This window comes from Bemisia tabaci, chromosome 10 (genome assembly GCF_918797505.1).
Source record: "Bemisia tabaci chromosome 10, PGI_BMITA_v3".
In the NCBI taxonomy this organism is placed as follows: Eukaryota; Metazoa; Arthropoda; class Insecta; order Hemiptera; family Aleyrodidae; genus Bemisia; species Bemisia tabaci.
This window is the reverse complement of record NC_092802.1, coordinates 15,645,100-15,668,907: the sequence shown is the minus strand read 5'-3', so window position 1 is coordinate 15,668,907 and position 23,808 is coordinate 15,645,100. Positions and strand designations below refer to the sequence as shown.

Here is a 23,808-nt window from a genome sequence, read left to right as displayed (position 1 = left end):
CGATTGACAGATTTTGACGAAGAGGGATCGTCCAGCTTCACCTGAAGCGGAGGCGTACCAGCGAGCGTCTACGGTTTGAACCGGTCGATGTAAAAGTGAAACAAGTCCATTTTCTGAAGAGCCCTGAGGTTCATAAGAACGCTTACATATTAGTGTTCATCGGAAAATGGGCATGGTCGGTTCTTGCATCGGTCGATTCATTTATGCGAGACGAGGGTTCGAGGGTCAATAAGGATTGAAATTGGGCTTACCTCTTGTTCTATCCCGCTAGAGTGTAGAGCTACGGGGTATTTTTATTGGACGGACCTTTAGAATAACAGGGATGAGTATCAGCAATGGGCCGCTGGATAGGGTTGAAAACCTAGCAGTGAAACAATACTGCCTAGCTATACTTATACAAAAACTAAATTTTTATTCATCCCTACAAAAATGAACCGGTTTCACTAACTTTTGAGCAACTTGAACTTTAGACTTTTGAGTAAAGTTGCGAAATGTTTTCGCTGGACCCAACCCAAGCAGCAGTGATCGCGATAAATAGCTATTCTATCGGTTGGTTTTCGCAATTGTATCGGTGGCAATATATCGAGATATTATCGCATTAAAAATCGCGATTAGTTTTCGTCGATAAAATCGAGATTAAATTGTCATTTATAGTGATTTTTATTTCGAAAATATTGCGATACATTGTCGGGCAATAAAAGCGCGATTCTATTGCAATAAGATTGATGATAATTGCTCACATGTTGATGATCCTGGCAATTTTATCGCCGATAAAATCGTAATGTATAGCGATTTTTTCGTTAAGAAATGCTACTTGGGATGTAGCATTTTTCAATGAAAAAATCGGGATACATTGCAATTTTATCGGCAATAAAATCGCTAGGATCATCAACATCTGAGCGATTATCCTCGATCTTATCGGGATAAAATCGCGATTTTATCGCCCGGCAATTTATCGCAATATTTTCGATATAAAAATCGCTATAAATGACGATTTAAACTCGATTTTATCGACGAAAACTGATCGCGATTTTATCGAACAAAAAATGGCGATGTGTAGCGATTAATCGCCATACATCGCAATTTGTAATGAGATAATATCTCGATAGATTGCCACCGATATCTTTGCGAAAACCAACCGATAAAATAGCTATTTATCGCGATCACTGCTGCTTGGGGAGTAAAGGAAGATTTAGTTTTAAGGAATACGCATTCTCAACATCTAAACGACATAACTCCGAAGCTTTGGTTAATTTTCCACAAATCAACTCTACGATTTTAGGAATTACCTTCGAGCGTTATTATCAAAAATTTAATGTATTTAGCCCGTGAACTTTTTGAAAAATCGCAAGAATAAAATAAAAAGTTGGGCATGCCTTACTTTTAGGTATTTGGTTCGTCGCACGCATCGACAACAGCGCGCAGAAGCGTCGGATAAGCCACTGAGGTCACGAAGAAAACTAAAACGCCTTCAATTATGAGTAAGCAACCCGCACATCCGAAGAGTGCGAATAGTTGCATCCTTGCAGGCGCTAGTATGAACGTCGCGGTTTTTTGTCTCCTTTTTTTTACATTTCATCTCGTTTACGCTGCACGCATACTTTTGAAATGAAGGCTACTTTTTCAAAGAGACGTAAGTCCTTTGGAAATTTTCAAAAATGTCACGGTAATTCATTGTTGTGCGGATGGACAAGCAAGAAATCCTCCCAGAGACGTTACTGAATTTAGTTTGTCGCATGATTAAAATTCTCAATTTTTTCCCCGAAAGAATTTCTCAGGTATGCAATTCATACAAACTTATTCCAAACGCCTTTATTTACGAAAACCTAACGGCGTTTAAGGACTCAGACATTGCAGAATTTCTGCTAACCTAGGCCGAATTTTCTAGAAAAAGTATGCATGATTTCCTCTGGATTTTCGAAAATTTTCAAAGACAATTTAATCCAGTGTGTCTGAAAATATCAATATTTAATAAGATAATACTTTTTTCAAAAAAAATGGCGAGCTTCTTCCCGCTCTTTCCGTGGGGGAAAAAAATCGAAGTTTATTTTGACCAAGTTGGGGATTAAACTACTTTTGGCGTGCTTTACGGTTGAATAATTTCGCCAGTGTGCGCAAAGAGTTTAAAATTGCTGTCGTTCAGGAAAGGAGGGAAAACTATTGCGAAATCTAACTCCAGTAATTTGCTGAAAAAGTTCGTAATCGCTGCCCGATTTCACTACGTTGATTTTGAGTTTTTCTCGAGGGAAAAGCTTGAATTACATAAAAACGACGGATGAAACGACGTATGAAATATTGTAGGTTTAAGGTATCATTTTCCGTAAACTTACCGAATATCCTCTAGGAGATCACATTCGTTTTGATTCTTGAGCGTTAACTTTGCCGCTTGTTCAGAGTGGAGATTCTTCAAAAATTTCACATAGTTTCCCTGAAACATTATTTCATGAGATTAAAATTCATTCAATACAACTTTTATAACTACATTTATAGTGACAAGACTCAAGCTTTTACACCTACCGTGCTGGGTTTCAGGACATTCCGTCAACGAATTTTTGTCCGCACACCTGTTTTGTCCTATAGTTTCCGTCCACGCGTAAAATAAGCTACAATAACTTGGTCCAAGTGTTATATCTTAGTCCGTATGTAGAATTATACTGACAATATTGAAATGAGAAAATTGAGAGAGAAGGAGGAGTTGTTGCGGTAACTCGCTTTTTAAATGAAATGTTACTCTCTTCTTCTGATTTATCATTTCAATTGGGCATGGGTGAATACTTGGTTTTATTTCTATCCTTAAAATTTCCGATATAAAATTAAACTTATAAATACTATTTTTAATGAAAATATTACTTTATTTTAAAAACATTTACGTTTTTAAAACGTGGCAAATATTTATAAAACCTTTTCCGAGCGATGGTGTCGATATTAAAGTCAATGAGCAGTAATCTTAATATTTAATTATGAAAAATAGAATGAAATTGTGAATCAACCACTGTACTAATTGCGAGGGGCGTTGGTTCATTTGAAAGGTGTTGTTCTCAATGCTTCGGGAAAACTATAAATTATTTTCTGGGGTTCGTCCCCGATTTTTAAATCCCTAAAAACTCATAAATTGGATGAGGGGAAGTGGGGGTTTTTTGTTTTTTGTTTTTCGGAAAAGTTTTGTTGCTACGCATCTTACTTTACTGTTTGCTGTCTTTTTATCAGCTGTTTTCGTTCAACAATCATCATTAAGTGAGGTTACTTCCAACACTCAACTGCCATCAACTTACATTTTTCTTTTCCCGCGTTTTTTTTTTTTTACGGTTTTTCATGATTGGTTCCATCTTTTTATCTTTTTCCTATTGCCAATTTTTCCTCATTAAGGCAATAACCTCCAAGTTTTTTTTCTCATTTCCGATCAGAACTTTTCACGCTGTTTCTTTTCAATGTGTATAAATATGTTTATTATTAATTTCCATTTTCATTTCATCTTTTTTCTTCTGATTTATTTTTTTTAATTTAAAAATTGAACTTTTCAGTTATGATTTTGTTAAAATAATAATAATTTTTACTAATTTTAATTTTAAAAACAGTTGTTATGAGTGAAATTTTGAATGACCGAGGCGGTCGTCCTCCAAAACGTGGTCGCGTTTTCCACAATTCTTCCCATGTTCGTTTAGTGAAGCAAGAACTTAACTCTGTTATTAGTATAGAAAATCAAAGTTTCATTTCTTCATTTCGGAAGTATAAAATTGATGATCAGAACTTTGATGAAAATTTTGTTACCAAATTTTCAGTCGGTTCAATGAATATAATTTGTCATCATTGTGATGCTCGCCATTTTCAGGGTGAAATGTCCAATGGTCATTTTAATAACTGCTGCCAAAATGGCTTAATTTCTTTACCGAGTATTCGGACAAATACCGATTTGAAATCATTATTTTTATATTCTCCAAATTTCATAAAGCATATCAGAAATTATAATAGTGCTGTTGCTTTTGCCTCTTTCTCTGCAAATCGAATTGATATTCCGGGTGATGGACCTTATTGCTTTAAAGTTCAAGGATCCATATATAGGTAAGTTTATTTAATATTTACCGTTACGTAACGTACTTTTTTCAGTTTCTCAGTCCGTCCCTCCCTCCTTCCCACCCCTTAACGCATCCGGAATGCAGCTGCATTCCGGATACTGCATTTAAATCTTTCCTCCTCTGTTAGTTACTATTTGGACTTTGTCTATTCCGTTTTGTTCTAAACATTTTAAAAATAAACAGTTCAGAGAAAATAATAAGACTTAAAAATCTGTTTAATAGTGTTGTTATTATTTTATTACTCATCTCTAAATTTTATTTTTTGCATTGAAAAACACGTGAAACGATATCGGGACGATCACATGGTTTTTCACCGTTTTTAAGTTCGTTTTTGATTTCCGGCCAGTTGGGATTACAAGATGGGGTAGTAAGATAACGAAACAAGAAAAAGATAACATACCAACAAATACGGAAACCAGAAAGCAGACTGAACATGGAAAAAACGAAGAAGAAAAAGCGGAAAAATTAGATGAAGTTAAAACAGGAGCAGAAAAAGAAGAAGAACCAGAAGGAACAGCTACTGAAGAAGAAAACGAAGAAGCAAAAAAAGAAAAGACAAAAGGAGGAAAGAAGAAGAGCAAAGTTGTAGGAAATATAGGAAGAAAAGCAGGACAGAAATGGCAAAAGAAGAATCAACAATTTAATCGAAAAAAAGCAAAGTATTTAAAAAATAAAAAAAGATCTTCTTTAAAATTAGTTTGAGAACAAATGTAAAACCTAAAAAATAATTTTGTATGAAGATTAAAACAAAATTTTAGTTTAAAGCTTACTAAATAAAATTACAATTTTTGAAAACATTTGTTATATTTATTCTCTCAAAGAAATAATTAGACCCGATTCAAAGACAAAACAGAAAATTAAATGAAAATGAATAAAAAAAAAAAAAAAAAACATGTGAAAGTGAAAAGTGTACAGGAAAAATAAGGGGCTGCGAAGCAGCCCCATAAGCCCCTAGTTGTGTTGAAAAGAAACTATAAAAAATGAATAACAGGGTAAATAAACCAAGAAACACACAATTTTTGGTTTTAGCCCATTTGTACATCGATCTTTTAGAGTCAAATACATCCTATTTTAAGCGTTTGGTTGGGCGTGCACCACAATGTAGCACAGTAAAAGCACAAAATATAAAAGGAATAATTCATTAGCTTTGGAAATCATTAAATTTTACAGGGAACTACCTTAATATTTACAAAACATGCATTATATTTTCCTTTCATGCATATATTTTTTTTATCATTTATATGAGAGTAATCCATGCAAATATCACGAGTTGAAAAACGCTGACCCCGCAAGTTTAAAGGGCCTAACATAAAGCGGAGTGACGCGACGTGGCGACGTGCTGCCAGCACGCAACGCGCATTGGCGCCTACAAACCTAAGGGGATACTCTACGCATTGCGCAACGCGTGAAGTATCCCCTTAGGTTTGTAGGCGCCAGTGCGCGTTGCGTGCTGGCCGGCCGCCGCGCCGCGCCCGCCACGCCGCAGCGTGCCACCCACGGCGCCTCACTGTTTCACAATAGAGCTGTTGTACAGTATCATATGAAATTGAAGAAGCCCCAACATATTAAGAATGACAGGGATCCCTTAAGAGTAAGGAATTTACCTCGCAAAATAAATCGAGATAAAAGAGATAAAGAAACATTCTTGAGCATGCCGTCAAGAAGATTTTATTTTGAATCAAGAATAAAATAGGTGAACAAAAGAGGGTTTTTGCCTGATGTAAGTGACTTTCCTTCTTATAAAAGCATATTTTTTTCGTTTAAAAAGCATTATTTTCTTTAATGACTCATAAGGAAATCTTCTCTGCGGTAAATTTGAGGATATGTCTCTTTGAATCAGGTCACTTTTTCCTCTGATGGAGTTAAAAAATCATGCTAAACGTTATTAGATACAGATAATAGGAAAGAAAATTATTCGACTACCGCTCTCTTTTTGTTGCCGTCACTCGATTTAATATGCGAGGAAACTTCGTGCTTTTGCAAGATGCCATCAATCATGATACGTTGGGGTGCCTTCAATCTCATATGATACTGTGCAACACCTCCGTGGCGAAATAGTAGCTAAAAGCGCTGCGGCACGCCGCGCCGGTGCCGTCGCGAAGTTATCATGCGTAGGAAAAATATAAGAGCCTTTAGCGGAGGCAAATCAAAAGGTTATCCAGTTCAGGAATAACGAGATGGGATTTTCTTAAAAGATAATTAAGTCCTGTTGCACCAAAGAGGTGTAGAGATTTTTAGTGAATTTTCTCTCATGAAAATGACGCTCCCTCATTTTTACCAAAAATATCAATTATATATTTTTCTCCGTTGGAGCAGAAATCAGATAAATTCTCCATGTAAAGATAGGGAGCAAATACATTAGCAGGGTTGCCTTGATTTCAGTTTTAGAGTCCCCAAATAGAGTGGCAGCCCTGTCAATGTATTTGCTCCCTATCTTTGCAAGGAGAGTTTGTCTTGATGTAGAGGTGGACTCTCAGGATAGCGTGGGATATCCCCTCCATTTTGGCCTCAACTTGAGAGCTTTTTTTGAGCTTGGGAGTTAATTTCAGAGAAAACTAGTGGCACCATCGCGAACTTCTACATTAGATTCCACCGTCAAATCGCAAATTCCTCACACATGCAACATCTCCATTGGCGAAGAAGGAAGGAGAGGTAGAGAGAAAGAGATCATTTTCTAAGATTCCCTGAACGTTTTTGGAACGTAACCTATCCCTTTCCAGCGCAGGCGAGCCGATTGCTGAATCGTTATCGAATGACCTTGATCGATATATAGCATTGTGAGGATAGGGAGTTATAGATCGACTTCATTCGATAACGATTCCAGTGGCGAGGCGTGAATGATCGATTATCAATATGTCCCCATTTGAGCGGTGGTAAAGAATCAATTATTAGGGTGTTCGATGCGAACACCCTAATAATCAATCCTTTTCCATAGGTTTAAATGGTAGATCAATCGATATATCGCAAAGCACGCCACGCCGCTGAACGATTCAACAATCGACCCGCCACCAGGGAAGCGGGCTGAAATTCGATCCACTCACTTAAACCTAACTAGAGCGTGAGCAATTCAACCCCCCGACCTGTTGAGCGACGCATGGAGCGGCGTCCATTAGTGAATTTTTTAATTTTCCCACACAACTTTCCCAGCCATCCAGATCCTCTGATGTGCTCTGACGAGACCAAACCGGGCTGCCAACGTTGCCACGTGGGAGCAAAAGTAAAATTTACAAGGGTCTCGAGTCGTCTGCCGCACAGTAGATCGAGTCAACGGGAGAGGGCGGACAAAATTTGAAAACTTTAAAAGCTCATAACTCCGCTTTTACAAAATTTTGAGGTCCTAAAAATGTTCCTATTGATACTCTCGTAAAATTTATCTGCAGAATCACCCTTCAAAATTTAAATTTCGACGAAATAAATATCTAAATTTGTGGTTTTATTGAAAAAAATTATGTCCGACCTCTCCGATTGATTCAGTCCATTGTGCGGTAAAATGTATCAACCCTCCTAAATCCGGCGGTTGTGGCGGGAAACAACTTTCTCGCTCGCTTTCATTCAGTGGCGTGGCGTGCTTTGCGATATATCGATTGATCGGCCATCTAAATCTATGGAAAAGTATCGATAAACAGGGTATTCGCAACGAACACCTTGATAATCGATTCTTTACCATAGTTTCAAATGGGGATACATTGATAATCGATCACTCACGCCTCGCCACTACTTCCATTACTTCTTACGCAGGAGGTTGTTTACACTGTTATTTTGCCGTGCTGAGGAGAAACGTCGTATGAGCCTTTAGACGTTGCCAAGTTTCCTTCGATAAATCCCGAGATTACTCGAAAATTTGTAAATGTTTTTTGGCAAAATTTTCACACAATTTTTTACGCAATTTAATCCAAAAAATCTGAAAATTTCAAGGAATGTGCATGAATGTCATCAAAAATACATACTTTATCGAGGGAAATTTGGCAAACTGTCGAATGTTCATACGGCTTTCTTCCTTAGAGCGGCAGTAGGCACCGATTGCGATACCACGAGCAACGTCCAAGCCCAGTAAGAAACTCTGTGTAAGCTCGGACATGGATCATGGTGGAATAGGCAAAAAAAAAATGGACTCAGGAGATTGATAATGTTGAGGGTCATCATTTTCAAACTTCCAGAGATCAATTCTTATTTTCTCGGCGTGAAAGTTACATATTTTGAGTTCCTGAAGCGCACTCAATTTCCCCTGACATTAACTGACAAATTATAGCATTTATGGATCGAAAAGGGACGTAGAAAACCTGGCTTTGCGCGACATACTATATGGGTAAGAAAGAGGCGGAGATGAGGCAGACAGACTATTCGTTGCTGGGGTGACAAAGAGGTGTGATTACTCGTAGATGAGAACCCTAGATAGCATTAAGTTGTACGAAAGACAGGGTTCATCGCGAGGTGCTGATACGTCCTTGCGTCAAGAGGGTGAAGTCTTCGGGATCAGAGAAATGAGGAAAACGGCGTCAATACGAACATCTTGAAACCAGTAAATGGCCGTACTTTATCACGGTGGTGTCCAAGCTCCCCCAAACACATACAGGGTGATCCAGAGTTAAGGTGATTCGATGGACGCCATATTTTGTGTTAGAACGGCATGCGATATATCGCATCAGTTGGTTCCATTTTTTCAGCTACTCGTCATTTTTCTCAAATTTGGAGATCGCAATTCTGTTGTCAGGAGACTAAAGCACTCACTTACCAATTTTAACAAAGAAATTCAACCTAATAAAGGCGTAGTTTTTTTAGAGAGAAAACATCGCATTTGATACCTATATCGAAACTGCAATCGAATGCGATATTTTCTCTCTAAAATAAACCACGCCTTTATTACGTTGAATTTCTTTGTTAAAATTGGTAAGTGAGTGCTTTAGTCTCCTGACAACAGAATTGCGATCTCAAAATTCAAGAAAAAAGACGAGGAGCTGAGAAAATGGAACCAATGGATGCGATATATCGCATGCCGTTCTAACACAAACTATGGCGTCCATCGAATCACCTTAAACGGTCAAGCTACAGGAGCGTGTTCTATGCTGTCGTCCTAGGGAAAAACGCCGTATGAACCTTCAGGCGTTGCCGAATTTCTTTGATAAAACAGGAATTTCCTCGTAAACTTATGAATATTTTCTTTCCAATTTTTCAGATACTTTTGCTTGCGATTTCACCTAAAGCCCCTGAAAATTTCAAGGAAAAATATTCATAAGTTTCCTAAAAAATGAACATTTTATCGACGGGAATTTGGCAACTCTCGAATGTTCATACGGCCTTCTTCCTTAGCACGACAGAACGATTCGGCAACTTGTCTCGATCCCAGCACTCCAATAGCAACGCGACACGGCTGAGCATGCAACTATTCGTGCTTTATGGACGCCCGTGTTGCATACCCACTTATTTGAAGGCGTTTTTTCGCTCGCCGAGACAAGCGAGCAACGTGCTTTCACGAGTCAGACAAAATGTTCTTTCAAAGCGCAATGGAAGTTTTAGTACGAAATCAAATATTATATGTTTAGACCCCGCACTGCAGTTTGAGTCAAAATAAGATTTTTCTTTGTTGTATAAGTTATGAAAAGATTATTTTAATTTCTTTGTCTTGACACTGACCTTTTCACAAGGCCACTGTCAATGCGTAGTTCTTGCCTCGGTTTCCCGATCTTTGCGACTGTAGTTATTTTGTGAATAAACCTTTATTTAGTTTATTCCTTGTTTTCGGTTACTGTCCGTTCCACGATAGTCCCATCTACCATTAGTTATAAAGTTTTTCCCAAAATGCCCTCAGTCGGAGCTACGCCCCCCCCCCCCCCCCCATTTCGGAAAGTAAATAGTTTTTCCTGAATTTTGGTAACGGCTGTGAACCAAATCTCATAAAAATTTTTACTCTCCCGTACGTTTATGACCTGAATTCATAAATGTTCTAAAAAAATGGAAATCTCAATTTACGACAAAAAAGTCTTATTTTGACTCAAAGAACACGCTCCTGCAGTCTGGCTGTTTAACCCTGGCTCACCCTGTATACTGGAATTGCTTCACCCTACGGGTAGAGGTATGGAAAAAATATCAACTTCTGATAAACTGAAGATTTCCAAGGGGTACACAGTCTTCCCTTCGAGCACCCTTGATTAGCATCATTATCCGTCGAACCTAAAAGATTCTACCCTCAAAGTACGTCAGTATGAGACGAGAAGTCCGCCTATGAAAAAAGAGTGTTTTGGAGCTCTCTAAGGAGGGTGGAATGTCAGTCATATAATGGCGAATCTACGATGGGTTTTGCAGGGGGTCCTTTAGGCTGCAAACTGGGGTCTGAAACACTGAAAAAAAAAATCTCGGTGTATTTACCAAGAAAAGGGTAAAATTGCCAAGAATTCGGGGTTCTATTTGATCCCAGTTTTTTCTTGGTAAAATTACCATTTATGGAATTGGAATCTCGGTAAAATTATTGACTTTCTCGGTAATTTTACTGATCCCCGGTAAAAACGCCCATATTTTTTATCGACTGTGGTAGAATTACCGAGATAAAATGGCAAAGTTACCGGGGATTGATTACCAATAAAAGTGGTATCCTTACCTAAAAAAACCAGTAAAAATACCGGTTTTTAGGTAAGCTTACCAGTCTGTCTTGGTAAAGTTACCAATAATTGGTAAAAAAAAGTGAGATGGTAAAGGTACCAACGGACCTTGGTAAAAGCGCCGAGAATTTTTTTTCAGTGAAGGAGGGGAGCGGAGGGCATCAAATGAGTCTTTCAAAAATACCAACTTTTTAGGGGAACTAAATAACTAATTGATTTTTTTTACACATATAGAGGGCGCCTTGTATATTCAAAAACTAGCCGTATCATGCCTCAGAAAAATTGTTCAGATCTCTAGACATCTGCTGAATTGACGCAGCAAGAAAAAATGAGGGGAAAATGGACGAAATTGTGAGGTACCAAACTTCATTCCGCATCGCAGACCGTCACCAGGAACACGACTCAAGTTCAATTTTTCAACGGAAAAATCGTGATATTTGAATGTTCAGTTGCGATTTTTTAAGATTTTTTGCCGATAGATTCACTGAGGATTATCAACGTCTGAGCAATTATTCTCAATCTTGTCGCATTGGTATCTCTGTAAAATCGCGTTTCATGAAAACGTAATTTTATCTCAATGAATCGCTATTTTATGTTCTATATTATTACGGTATGTAAATTGCCAATTTTCATTGATGTAATTGTGATATTATTGCAAATTTAAGTGATGAAATCGTAATCTATCGCAACTTTTTATCCGATGATGTAAAGCAACATCGATAAAATCTTGATACATTCTCCGATCAAATCGCAACTTATCGCGATCACTACAACTTGAGACTACTCGCACCGAGCGAAATCGCTAGAAATCGCTTTCAAATCGTCGCATATTTTGTGTGGTAACAGTATGCATATGGTGGACACAAAAAGTATTTTTCCAGAAGAACGGCGTATCTCCTATGACACCGCTTTCTTATCTACCTCCTCAAACGTCCGCTCTATAGGACAAGTAAGTAAAGTAAGTATGAAAAACTAAAATGAATCGAAAAATTCGAGCGTAATCGGGAAAACTACTCTGTCATGCTAAGGAAAAACACCGTATGAGCATTCGAGAGTTGCCAAATTTCTCCGGATAAAACATGTATTTTTGACGAAATCTATGTAACTGAATCCTCAAAATTTTCAGATGTTTTAGATTAAATTGCGTACAAAATAGTCTCAAAGATCGGAAGAAAAAAATTTACAATTTTCCCAATAAATTCGAATCTTATCAAAGGAAATTTGGCAACGTCTAAAGGTTCATACGGCGTTCTTCCTTCGCATGGCAATACTCTACTCGGGAAATGAGTGATTGTTCCAACGATACTGAGGTCAGTTAGTGCGTCACAACGGCTGTTTGAATAATGCATACTTTTTGAGGCTTAGCTGAACACTTAAATGGCGAGAGCTGCTCACCTTTTAGTGCTCTTAAATAATTTAGTGTTCATTGTTAATTGTTTAGCATTTCAGTTGTTTCTTCTTCTCATCGAGTTCGCACTGTCTTTGCGCGGCTGTGCACCGCCTTTTCGTCGCTTTACCTGACGGAGCAGCCGTTTTCGTAAGTTTGAATTATACTGTTTTTCCTCAATTTAAGATAAATCCACACCGGAGGTAAACAAACATCGAGATGGCGAACACTTTGCTAATTTAAGGCATAGGCGGATCCAGCAGTGTTAAACGTGTGCTTTTTGAATAATTTACTACTCTTAGAAAGTCAATGGACATGTTGCAAACTTCAGCTAAGGCAGGAAGATGATTTATTTCTTTTGTTCAATTGTTGAAAGCAACGCCTTCAAAGCGTGAAACGCAAAGCACATGCAAATGTAAGGATATGTGAGTGCAGGAGCGTACAAATAGTACTTTCCGGCTAGGAAGAAATCTATTTTTTTCTTTCTTTTAGTACATAATATGTAGAACAGAGGAGTAATTTTCTTCTCTTTGAGCATTACTGTGTTACCCTCTGGTGAAGTCGTTTTCAATGGCAAGAACTTGGGGGTCGGACTGTTGTAATCATTGTACTCGCTGTCATCCCGGGTAAAAACGATCAGCATATCATGTTAATACAGTATGATTTCATGCCAGAACAGTATGATATCATAGTGGTCTAACACCGTTATCAGTATGATAACGTACTGGTAGTAAAAATCAGTATGCCGCAAGCCTAATATCATGCTGATCAGGGCCGGATTAAGAGGATGGGCCGCGGCCCATGGCGGCAAATTTAGAGGACCGGCAAATTTTGCAATTTTTTTTAAATGTAGGTATAAAAAAAATCGGATTCAGAAAAAAAATTACCAACGAGAAAAGGCGACAAAATCTCTTTTTCCTGAGAGTATCGTAATTGCTAGTTTTGTCGTCTTTCGATGATACAAGAGACTGCACCTTAAATTAGTCTAGTTAAGAGAGAAACCAAACACGCAATTTGGCCTGGAACGGCGCGGCGTAGAGAGCAATGATGATGAGGACTTGAGATGAAAAGGAGAGGCCCTCGGCGTAGCGGTCGGCATGTAACACATATTAGCGCCTACAAGACTGCATAAATACTTCACCTATTGCATTAAACACAGTGCGTTCAGCAGCGGTCGGCGTGAAACGCATAACGCTTACAAGACTGCATGGATACTTCACGCATTGCGCCAAACACAAAGCGGTCCGCGTGGCACGGCGCGGCGGCAAAAATTGAAATTATTAAACCACATTTATGTTCGTTCTTTCATAATTCTTTCGTTCATTTCTTATAAATGCAAGACCTTGTCCACACAGAGATAGGTTTATGGAACCGCACTTTCGCGCGAAGTTCCGTGAAATTTTTCTGGTTGTGTTGACGGGGCTTTCGCACAAAATGTATTCAACACGAGTCATGACAATGAAGATTTAGGGGGTAAGAGAGCGCATGGTAATGATCATGATGTGATGATGTGCGTTCTGTCTTCACTGCGATTTTATATTTATTAACATAACCTGCAGATCGATGAAATTGAGAGATGATGTGCGTAGGCGACTGTGCGTGCACCATTATTGAAGATCACATTTCACTTGTAAACAAAACAAATTAAAATCAGCAATGAATCGACAACTACTGACATTTACCGGCAACCACAGAGGCAGGCTGAAGTTATCGTTTGCTCGATTCCAGTGAAGAGAAAAGTGCCCCCAGACTAGGGAAATTTGAATAAGAGGTCCCAAATTGCGCAAAAACTGCACTAAAGAGTGGATTTCAGACTTTTTTCACATGACTGTATTTCTTGCGTGCAACCGACCCATTATGAAAGTTAAGTGCTAAAAAGCACAATTCTCAACTGCAGCGTTTTTGAATTTGCGCCCATATTTCATTTTTTAAGGAAAATTTAACTTAGCTAACCTTCTCAATATTTAGGTACACAATTTCTAGAGAATAGTGATATAATAGCAAAGGAACATCACACAAAATCAATTAAAATTAAGGTAACTGGTCGTGCGAAAATAAAGGAAGGGGGGAAAAAAGAGAATTGAGGCATTAAGTGATGGATAGAGGAAATTCTTTCTTTCTGGTACGTTGAATAATCTATGCATCCTGTAAGTTGATTAGCAATTTAATGAAACAATAATAAAAATTTTAAGCTTTTGCAAATGAGGTCTTTACTCCAAGGGGATTTAATTCCTAAATTAGCAAAAAGTAAGACAGCTATGTATGAACTATCTATAAGTTAACAGGTAAGGTACCTATATTTGCAGAGATGAAGAATTCAGTTTTTATTTGACCAATGAGTCAGTAAACCTGAATGAACCTAATGAACCTAATGAAACAATAATAAAAATTTTAAGCTTTTGCAAATGAGGTCTTTACTCCAAGGGGATTTAATTCCTAAATTAGCAAAAAGTAAGACAGCTATGTATGAACTATCTATAAGTTAACAGGTAAGGTACCTATATTTGCAGAGATGAAGAATTCAGTTTTTATTTGACCAATGAGTCAGTAAAGTCATTTTTTTTGTTGTGTCACTCGAAAGTAGTAAGTGACCGAAACTTACAGTTTTTTTCCTAAATTTTTTTGATGACTACAAACGGGAGAAATCATTGCTAACATAATCGATCATTAAAACTAGTTTCACCTCTACTCCCAATAAACTATGAATTTAAGACGAAAATTACCGCCGTAAAGTTTACTTTTTGCAAAGAATGTACCTAAGTTGCACAATCTCAGTAACAATCAAATGCTCTTAGTTCCTTTTTGCAAAATGCAATCCAATTGGTTGTTGCTGCAAAAAAATAGTTTCCCGCAACCTCCTATACAATGCTCCAGTGACCACATAAGTTGGCCCGAGCACAAATTTTTCGGGAAGAAAGGCTTTCCCCTTCCTAGTTTTTCACTTAATACCCGTCCGGGTTTCGTCCGTTTCTCCTCATCGCAGCTTCCATCAAATCGCAATTGCCCGGAAACTACGACCGCACATCTTATCTGATAAAATTGTTCGCCCTTTAGACCGATTCTGGGGGATTAGGCTATATTAGTCGATGAGTCAACTGTTGATCTAATTTCATAACGTGAATGCAGAAGAAAAAAGGGGTAAAAGAAAACACTAATGCGTAAGCAATTTTCAAGGACAATTTTTTTAATTTCTCCTACAATTTTAAATAGATTAAAACGCGTAATATCCAAAATCTAAGCTCAGATTTGGATTTCTCGTGAAAAACTGATGAGATTTCATGCATCATATGTTAGAATAGCGTGAAGGAAAGAGGTTTAATGACGTAAAAAAACACTAATGTGTGATCAATTTTCAAGGACAATTCTGTAATTTCTCCTACGATTTTTAATAGATTAAAACGCGTAATATCCAAAATCTAAGCTCAGATTCGGATTCCTCGTGAAAAATTGATGAGATTTCATGTATCATATGTTAGAATAGCGTGAAGGAAAAAGGTTTAACGACGCGTATAGATTCTGTCATACTGCCCCTTTGAAGTTTGAACTACGCCGCCGCGCTGCCGCGCGGGTCGCCCGAGTGAGACCGAACGGGGAGGCGCCGGCGCTAACTAAGAGCGTTCGGTTTCGTCCCGAGGAATTTCTCACGATAAATTCTTATTCTTCCTTCTCCGCTGACCCACTGAGCACTACCCATGTTGCCACGTTGGATTCATATGCTCGAATCAGTATGTCTACGTTACGTCTCTTTTCTTCACGCTATGCTCAAGTATGATACATGATATCGCATCGATTTTTTACGAGGAATCCGAATCTGAGCTTCGATTTTGGGTATCACGCGTTGTAAGTCAAATTTTCCAAATTCGAAAATCCGAAATGACTGACGTGGCTTAAAATGCTATCTCGGCTCCTGTTCGATGGATTTTTCTGAAATTCGGTTGTCAGGGTATGATACATGATATCGCATCGATTTTTTACGAGGAATCCGAATCTGAGCTTTGATTTTGAGAATCACGCGTTTTGAATCAAAATCTTTCAAAATTCAAAACATTCAAAATTCGAAAATCCGAAATGACTGAAGTGGCTTAAAACGCTATCTCGGCTCCTGTTCGATGCATCTTCCTGAAATTCGGTGTCAGGAGGTATTTTTCGACGGGAAACTCGAATTTTTAGTCAATTTTTTAAAATTCTCAATTCCAAGATGGCGGACGTGACCTAATATGCTATCTCAGTTTCTGTTCGTTCGAGTTCGGTGAAACTCGGTATCACGGGGATAATATACATACAGGGTGTACCAAAAGTCCGTCCCACCCCTGCTAACTTTTGAACGAATTGAGGTAGGGTAATGAAACTTTGGGAATGTTCATTTCTCAAAGGGGACCATCTTTTGGGGGGGTCAAAATTTTGGTCCCCCCTCAGGGGGGGGCGCGGGGGGCCCCCAACTTTTTTTTTTCAAATGGCAACCCCTATCTTGTGATACATCACATCATTCGAAAGAGCATAAAAAACTAAGAATTTTGGCGCAAACCGCAGATCAATATCTTAATTTTTGACCGATTTATGATAGGTCAAAGGTCAAATTTGACCTATTTTTAAAAAATCATAACTCCGGTTCAAATTATCGTAAAGAAAAAAATAAAACGGGAAAATCTACCAAATTGTGTCCGCTTTTAAGTAAAAATTGCAGAAATCAGTTCGCTATAATTTTAAGGGGGGGCTCGGACCCCCAAATACGTCAATTCAAAGGTCATTCAATTTTCCCGCGGAAAAAGGCAATTTCCCCTAGATTTGCCTCCACATTATCTCAGTAAGGTCAAAATTAGTTCAACATTACGTTGGCAAGTCCCCAAATTTCGGGAAAAGTTTAAAAAAAAAGAAATTTAAGGTGATTAAATTTGACCGTTTAAATTTCGTTTTTTGTTAACTTTTCCCGAGATTTGGGGACTTGCCAACGTAATGTTGAACTAATTTTGACCTTACTGAGATAATGTGGAGGCAAATCTAGGGGAAATTGCCTTTTTCCGCGGGAAAATTGAATGACCTTTGAATTGACGTATTTGGGGGTCCGAGCCCCCCCTTAAAATTATAGCGAACTGATTTCTGCAATTTTTACTTAAAAGCGGACACAATTTGGTAGATTTTCCCGTTTTATTTTTTTCTTTACGATAATTTGAACCGGAGTTATGATTTTTTAAAAATAGGTCAAATTTGACCTTTGACCTATCATAAATCGGTCAAAAATTAAGATATTGATCTGCGGTTTGCGCCAAAATTCTTAGTTTTTTATGCTCTTTCGAATGATGTGATGTATCACAAGATAGGGGTTGCCATTTGAAAAAAAAAAAGTTGGGGGCCCCCCGCGCCCCCCCCTGAGGGGGGACCAACATTTTGATCCCCCCAAAAGATGGTCCCCTTTGAGATAGGAACATTCCCAAAGTTTCATTACCCTACCTCAATTCGTTCAAAAGTTAGCAGGGGTGGGACGGACTTTTGGTACACCCTGTATGAAGGGAATCGGTCAATTCACACTCATGCTGGTCCACTGTACCAGGGATTCTTTTCCATGTCATCATCAAACACAAGACGACGGTGAAACTACAAGACTCGCTATCTCGTTTGAGGTGTTTAAAAATCTCTGCCCCCACTTTATTTTTTTGATGGAGAACAAATTAACATCATTTCTTGAAGTTTTCACAGAGTTTTCTTCGCAAGGGGATGAAAAATTATGGAAGATTTCAAAAATGACGTTGAGTGGTTTTCCGTGTAAAACTGAAAGTACGATAATAAGTCTACAACTTCGCAAACCAAGATACGTGGTATGACAGCTCCACCGTCGATTGGAGCAACTGGATCGTACCCCATAAGAAAACTTATACATCAAGGACAGGGTGGCACAAACGTGAGAATGAAATGGAAGATTGGTATATCAGTGAAAATATTTCGTGAAATTTCACGAGACTGAAATATTTTATATTTTTCAGGGGCTAGAGTATGCAACCCGCACTCAAACACACAAAAATAGAAGAACGTCACGATTTTCAAATTTTGCGAAACATGAAAAGGAATCTGTATTTTCCAATATCTTTCATGAATTTCTATAATTTCATGAAACATTTCCTGTGGAATTTCAAGATTTTATTTTTCATGAAATTTTGCCACCCTAATTAAAGATGCCCTGGTAAAAATTGGCAGTAGAATCTGTGTCCCAAAATACCATAGACCTACAGCTGGCTGTAAGATTTCCAATAGCTTCTATAGCCGGCTACACAATTTCTTGTAGCCTTTTATAGCCGATGGCGATTAAGCAACAGCCTGGCGATAAAGTGTATGCTACACGTTACTAATTACGGATGCTAGGACTTACAAGGGGAGCTTTCCAAGTGTAACCGGAATGGGCCTGTTGCAAACTTTTGCTAGAGCAAAACTAAGAGTTGTTTCATATAGATAATGCCTCAAAAATCACGATGAGCGCATCGGCAAACTCTGAAATGCACTCATAACTTCACAATCTGCGTAAGAAATTTGCGGTTTTTTGAGCTTCCCGCTTCAAAAACGATACTACGGCACAGGTGAACATTTTGTAAGAGGAGTCGTTCCATCGTCGGCAATAATCATCATAGCCGACGCCAATCCGCCAAAACACGTTTGATGGGACGAGATAACACCTGAACTGGATTAGACCAGATAACAATCGGTGTGTTAACGTTCATATTTTCCACGCCCGAATTGATTGACCTTGAACTCTCTTTGAATTACGCGCGGAACTGCGCGCAAGCGTCGGCCATGATGAATATCGCCGACGATGGAGCGACTCCTCTAACAAAATGTTCACCTATGCCGTAGTATCGTTTTTGAAGCGGGAAGCTTAAAAAAACGCAAATTTCTTACGCAGATTGTGAAGTTATGAGTGCATTTCAGACTTTGCCGATGCGTTCATCGTGATTTTTGAGGCATTATCTACAAGAAACAACTCTTATTTTTGCTCTAGCAAAAGTTTGCAACAGGCCCATTTCGAGTTGAAATTTCGCATGAAGCCCTTTTTTTGAGGGCTTTCCCGACCCCATTCGAAAAAACGAAAAAATACGGCATCCCTAAAATCATCTCTAGTATCTTCATGCGAAATTTCAACTCGAAATTCCGGTTACACTTGGGAAGCTCCCCTTGTTAGTGAGTTTTTGGACTACTGCTCTCTTTTTGAGCCGTAGTATCTTGATTTATTTTGCGAGGAAAGCTCCGTACTTTTGATGGATGCCTGCCATTCCTAATATATTAGAGCGCCTTCAGTTTCGTATGATATTGTGATTCAATACCTCTGGTGTAAAATAGTTACCTCAAGCGCCGTGGCACGCTGCGACGCGGCAGGTGGGCAGCCAGCGCGAAACGCGCATTGGCGCCTACAAACCTAACACGGATACTTCACGCGTTGCGCAATGCGTGAAGTATCCCTGTTAGGTTTGTAGGCGCCAGTGCGTCGCCGCTCCGCTTTGTGTTAGGCTCTAATATTTAACCTGGCGGAGTCAGCGTTATTCAACTCATGATTTTGAAATGTTTGCACATCCTGTATGGATTACTCTCATTTTAATTGATGAAAAAAAAATATGTATTAAAGGAAAATATAATGTGTGTTTTGTAAATATTAAGGTGGTTCCGTATCAAACTTAATGATTTTCAAAGCACACGAATTTCTACACAATTTCTTATAGCATTTTATAATCGATGGCGAAAAAGCAACAGCCAGGCGATGAAGTGTAAAGCCCGGTGATAGGAACTATAGCCCGGCTGCATAATTTTTTATCACTTCGTATAGCCAGGCCGTATGATTTTCTTCGCATTCTACAGCCAGCTATATGATTTACTGTAGCCTTCTTTAGCCGGATATAAGAATTCCTTTGGTATTTTGAAACACAGCTCCTATCGCCAATTTTTACCAGGGTGCACTCTTGTTTGCACCGTGCGCTTAAAAAATTTCAATACGAATAGGAAGTGAGGTTAGGTTTCCCATTACACATCTCAAACAATTCTTTCGCCGCAAGACTACATCTCGCTTACAGCACCACAGGCGCTGAATGTTCCCTCTCTCGGTCCTTATTTATCGAGCAACGCCTTCAAGGTATAAAACGCAAATTGCATGCAGACGTGGGTAGAGGTGAAAGTGAGGTTAGGTTTCCCATTACGCATCTCAAACAATTTTTGAAATTTCAAGATTTTATTTTTCATGAAATTTCGCCACCCTGATCAAGGATACACTCCTGCTTGCACCGTGCGCTTTAATGATTTCAATACGAATAGGAGGTGAGGTTAGATTTCCCATTACACATCTCAAACAATTCTTTCGCCGCAAGACTACATCTCGCTTACAGCACCACAGGCGCTGAATGTTCCCTCTCTCGGTCCTTATTTATCGAGCAACGCCTTCAAGGTATAAAACGCAAATTGCATGCAGACGTGGGTAGAGGTGAAAGTGAGGTTAGGTTTCCCATTACGCATCTCAAACAATTTTTGAAATTTCAAGATTTTATTTTTCATGAAATTTCGCCACCCTGATCAAGGATACACTCCTGCTTGCACCGTGCGCTTTAATGATTTCAATACGAATAGGAGGTGAGGTTAGATTTCCCATTACACATACACATCTCAAACAGTTATTTCGCTGCAAGACTACATTTCGCTTACTGCACCACATGCGCTGAATGTTCCCTCTCTCGGTCCTCATTTTTCGAGCAACGCCTTCAAGGTATAAAACGCAAATTGCATCCAGATATGGGTAGAGGTGAAAGTGAGGTTAGGTTTCCCATTCCACATTTCAAACAATTATTTCGCTGCAAGACTGCATCCCGCTCACAGTATCCCAACTACCCCACTCTGCCTCTCGCAGGCGCTGATCCCCCTCTCAATCCATATTTTTCGAGCAACGCCTTCAAGGTACAAAACGCAAATTGCATGCAGATGTGGGTAGAGGGTGATCTTACTTTCCGTGGCGGCGGCTGCATAGTCGTGTATCAGTCGGCGGACGGCGGCGTGTGTCTATTGATTGGAGGCGCGGTGGCGCGGCTGGTGGCGGGTAGCGGTGGCGGGCTGGGCTGTTCCCACCGGAGCGCTCACCCCCTCGCGCGGAGCCCGGAACTAGGCCAGTCCGACAGCTGACTCGCCCCGCGGCTCATACCCATCCCGGTCGCGGGTCGATCGCGGCTCCCCCGAAATCCACCCCCGCACTAAAATATCGAATCGATATCGAGTATCGATTGTCCGATTTCCAGTCAATCACTACACATAACCGTCACTCCGGATTCCTCGTCGCTCGTGCCCGGAACTTGCTGTTTGAACACATTAAAAAAATTCCGCTATACGTTCGAAAAACCCTTGTAGCACAAGGACGTAAAATTTAACAAAAATAATCGAAAACTATCGATACATCGACAAATTTATTGATAAAATCGATGTATCAATGGATTCTCTTTGACCTCACCAGGAACTTACTGTTGGAACACATTCAAATATTCTGGTACCGAAACATTCAAAAACAACCCCTAGCAGCACAAGGACGTGATATTTACAAAGGAAAAAATCTAAATCAATCGATACATCGAAAAATTTATTGATGAAATCGATGTATCAATGGATTCTCGTCGACCTCGTCGGGCGAACTTGCATTCCGCTATCGAAACATTCAAAAACAACCCCTAGTAGCACAAAGATGTAGAATTCACAAAGGAAAGAATCTAAATCGATCGATACATTCAAAAAAGTATTGATAAAATCGACGTGTCAATGGATTCTCGTCGACCTCGCCAGGAACTTGCTGTTGGAACACATTAAAAAATTCCGCTATCGAAACGTTCGAAAAACCATCGGCGGATCCAGAAAATTGGCGACATTGTCTTTTCTCCGTTTTAACCGTCGATCTTATGTCGGGCACTTGCCGTTGGAACACGTTTAAATATTCTGGTATCGAAACATTCAAAAACAACCCCTAGCAGCATAAGGACGTAATCTTTATAAAGGAAAAAATGGAAATCGATCGATACATCGAAAATCTTATTGATAAAATCGACGTATCAATGGATTCTCTTCAACCTAGCCAGGAACTTACTGTTGGAACACATTCAAATATGTTGGTATCGAAACATTCAAAAACAACCCCTAGCAGCACAACGACGTAATATTTATAAAGGAAAAAATCGAAATCTATGGTTACATCGAAAAATTTATTGATAAAATCGATGTGTCAATGGATTCTCGTCGATATTGCCAGGAACTTGCTGTTTGAACACAATCAAAATTCCGGTATCATTTACATTACATTTTGCAATATTAGGAACGACAATATCTGGCTAGATTTAGAAACAACGTATGTACCGATTGCACCACCAGTTTCCCTATGCACATAAAAGTGTTTCTACAAATGAGCCAGAAATTTAAGTTCCTAATTGAAAAAAAGAGGTCCGATTTGCGCGCATGTGCACTTTCTTAAGGGAAACTTGGGCAACATTATGGGTCAAGACTTATTACAAATTTCCTCTGGACTATGGCAAACACTTCAGCAGGATTTCAAGGCCGGAAAATGATTGGCTGTATGCTTGCAAAACTAAAATTGGAGAGGATTTTAGTCAACATAAAATGCAATTAGACTAGATCTACTTAAAGCTATCCGAATAAATCGATGACTATAAAACTTCAAAAAATCGCAGCGCAATCACTGTTCAGGAATGTCCTTTCTCTAAATGCTGCCTGCTTGCCAAAAGGCAATAACCGGGGCACTTTATAGTGCTATAAAAATGAATCCATGCAGCGCGTACTTGTTTTGAAGAGCTTTACCCGTTTAGAAAACCAATTTTTCCGGCTTTGACCATTCTGATTGTAACAGTTTCCCACTGAAAAATACTCTTCCAAGGGATTAGAATCCATTTACTGGAGCCGGACACGTTCATATTGATTTCAAAACCTTGCAGTTGATTTCACATCTGAGAACGCGAAATGAATTGTGGTGGTCGATGAATCGACATTCAAAATCGCTTCACATTTTTTTCAACATTATGGATGGTGAAAAAAAATCTGCTGCCCAAAAAATTTTCCTAATTTCCAACGGAGGTCGACGCCTATAAACACCTATCTCTATTTCAGCAATTTGACGGTTCCGCAAATATTTTAGTATTTTCAAATATAAGGGTGGTTTCACGATAACTGGAATAGTTTTGTCGCCGTAACAGACAGCACATTTTTCGGTCATATTTTTAATAGAAATGATAATCACTCGAATTTTTTCGCATTAATCTTCAAAGAGTTACGTATTATAACGCTTTCTAGTGATTTATTGCTCTACTTCTCAATCAATATTATGTATGAATTCCGAAAATGTGCTGTCTGTTACGCGGTAAAAAGTCAGACAGCACATGTTCGGCCATTTTTATAATAAGTAGAGTGAAAAGTAGAGTGATAAATCTTTGAAAAGCGTTATGACACGTAACCCTGTGTAGATGAATGCAAAAAAATTCGAGTGATTATCACTACTACTAAAAATATGACCTAAAAATGTTTTGTCTGTTACGGCGACAAAATTATTCCAATTATCGTGAAACCACCCATAAAAAGAGGTATGTATGAGAACACGGATATCCATGGAAAACATCAAAATTCAACCATAGACATGCGCCATATTCGTGTTTATTGCGCCTACAGACAAAAAAAATACGACAGGTGAGGCCTCCAAATGAAATCAGAACCTAAACCAAAAGCCTTTGCGCTAGCGGAAATGAGCAAA

The 23,808-nt window shown here is 38.9% G+C and overlaps 2 protein-coding genes across 6 annotated transcripts in view; one reads left to right on the top strand and one right to left on the bottom strand.

Annotated features, from left to right (window-relative positions):
• The window catches only part of nwk (FCH and double SH3 domains nervous wreck), a 170,843-nt gene that overhangs the window by 144,820 nt on the left and 2,215 nt on the right, over nucleotides 1-23,808 (bottom strand). For 4 of the 5 annotated variants that reach the window (XM_019052531.2, XM_019052530.2, XM_019052532.2 and 1 more), the window contains exons 2-3: nucleotides 21,020-21,364; nucleotides 2,331-2,428 (exon numbers count right to left, since the gene is read on the bottom strand). In XM_019052531.2, the coding sequence (XP_018908076.2) occupies nucleotides 2,331-2,428; nucleotides 21,020-21,040 (119 nt within the window). In that variant the 5' untranslated portion in view covers nucleotides 21,041-21,364. Of the gene's footprint in view, nucleotides 1-2,330; nucleotides 2,429-21,019; nucleotides 21,385-23,808 lie in introns of those variants that run through there. The other variant, XM_072305576.1, reaches the window with a different exon arrangement.
• LOC109037768 (solute carrier family 25 member 35) overlaps nucleotides 12,068-23,808 on the top strand; it is a 58,740-nt gene continuing 46,999 nt past the window's right edge. The window contains exon 1 of the mRNA XM_072305584.1: nucleotides 12,068-12,203. The gene's annotated coding sequence lies outside the window, so the exon portion shown is untranslated. The remainder of the gene's footprint in view (nucleotides 12,204-23,808) is intronic.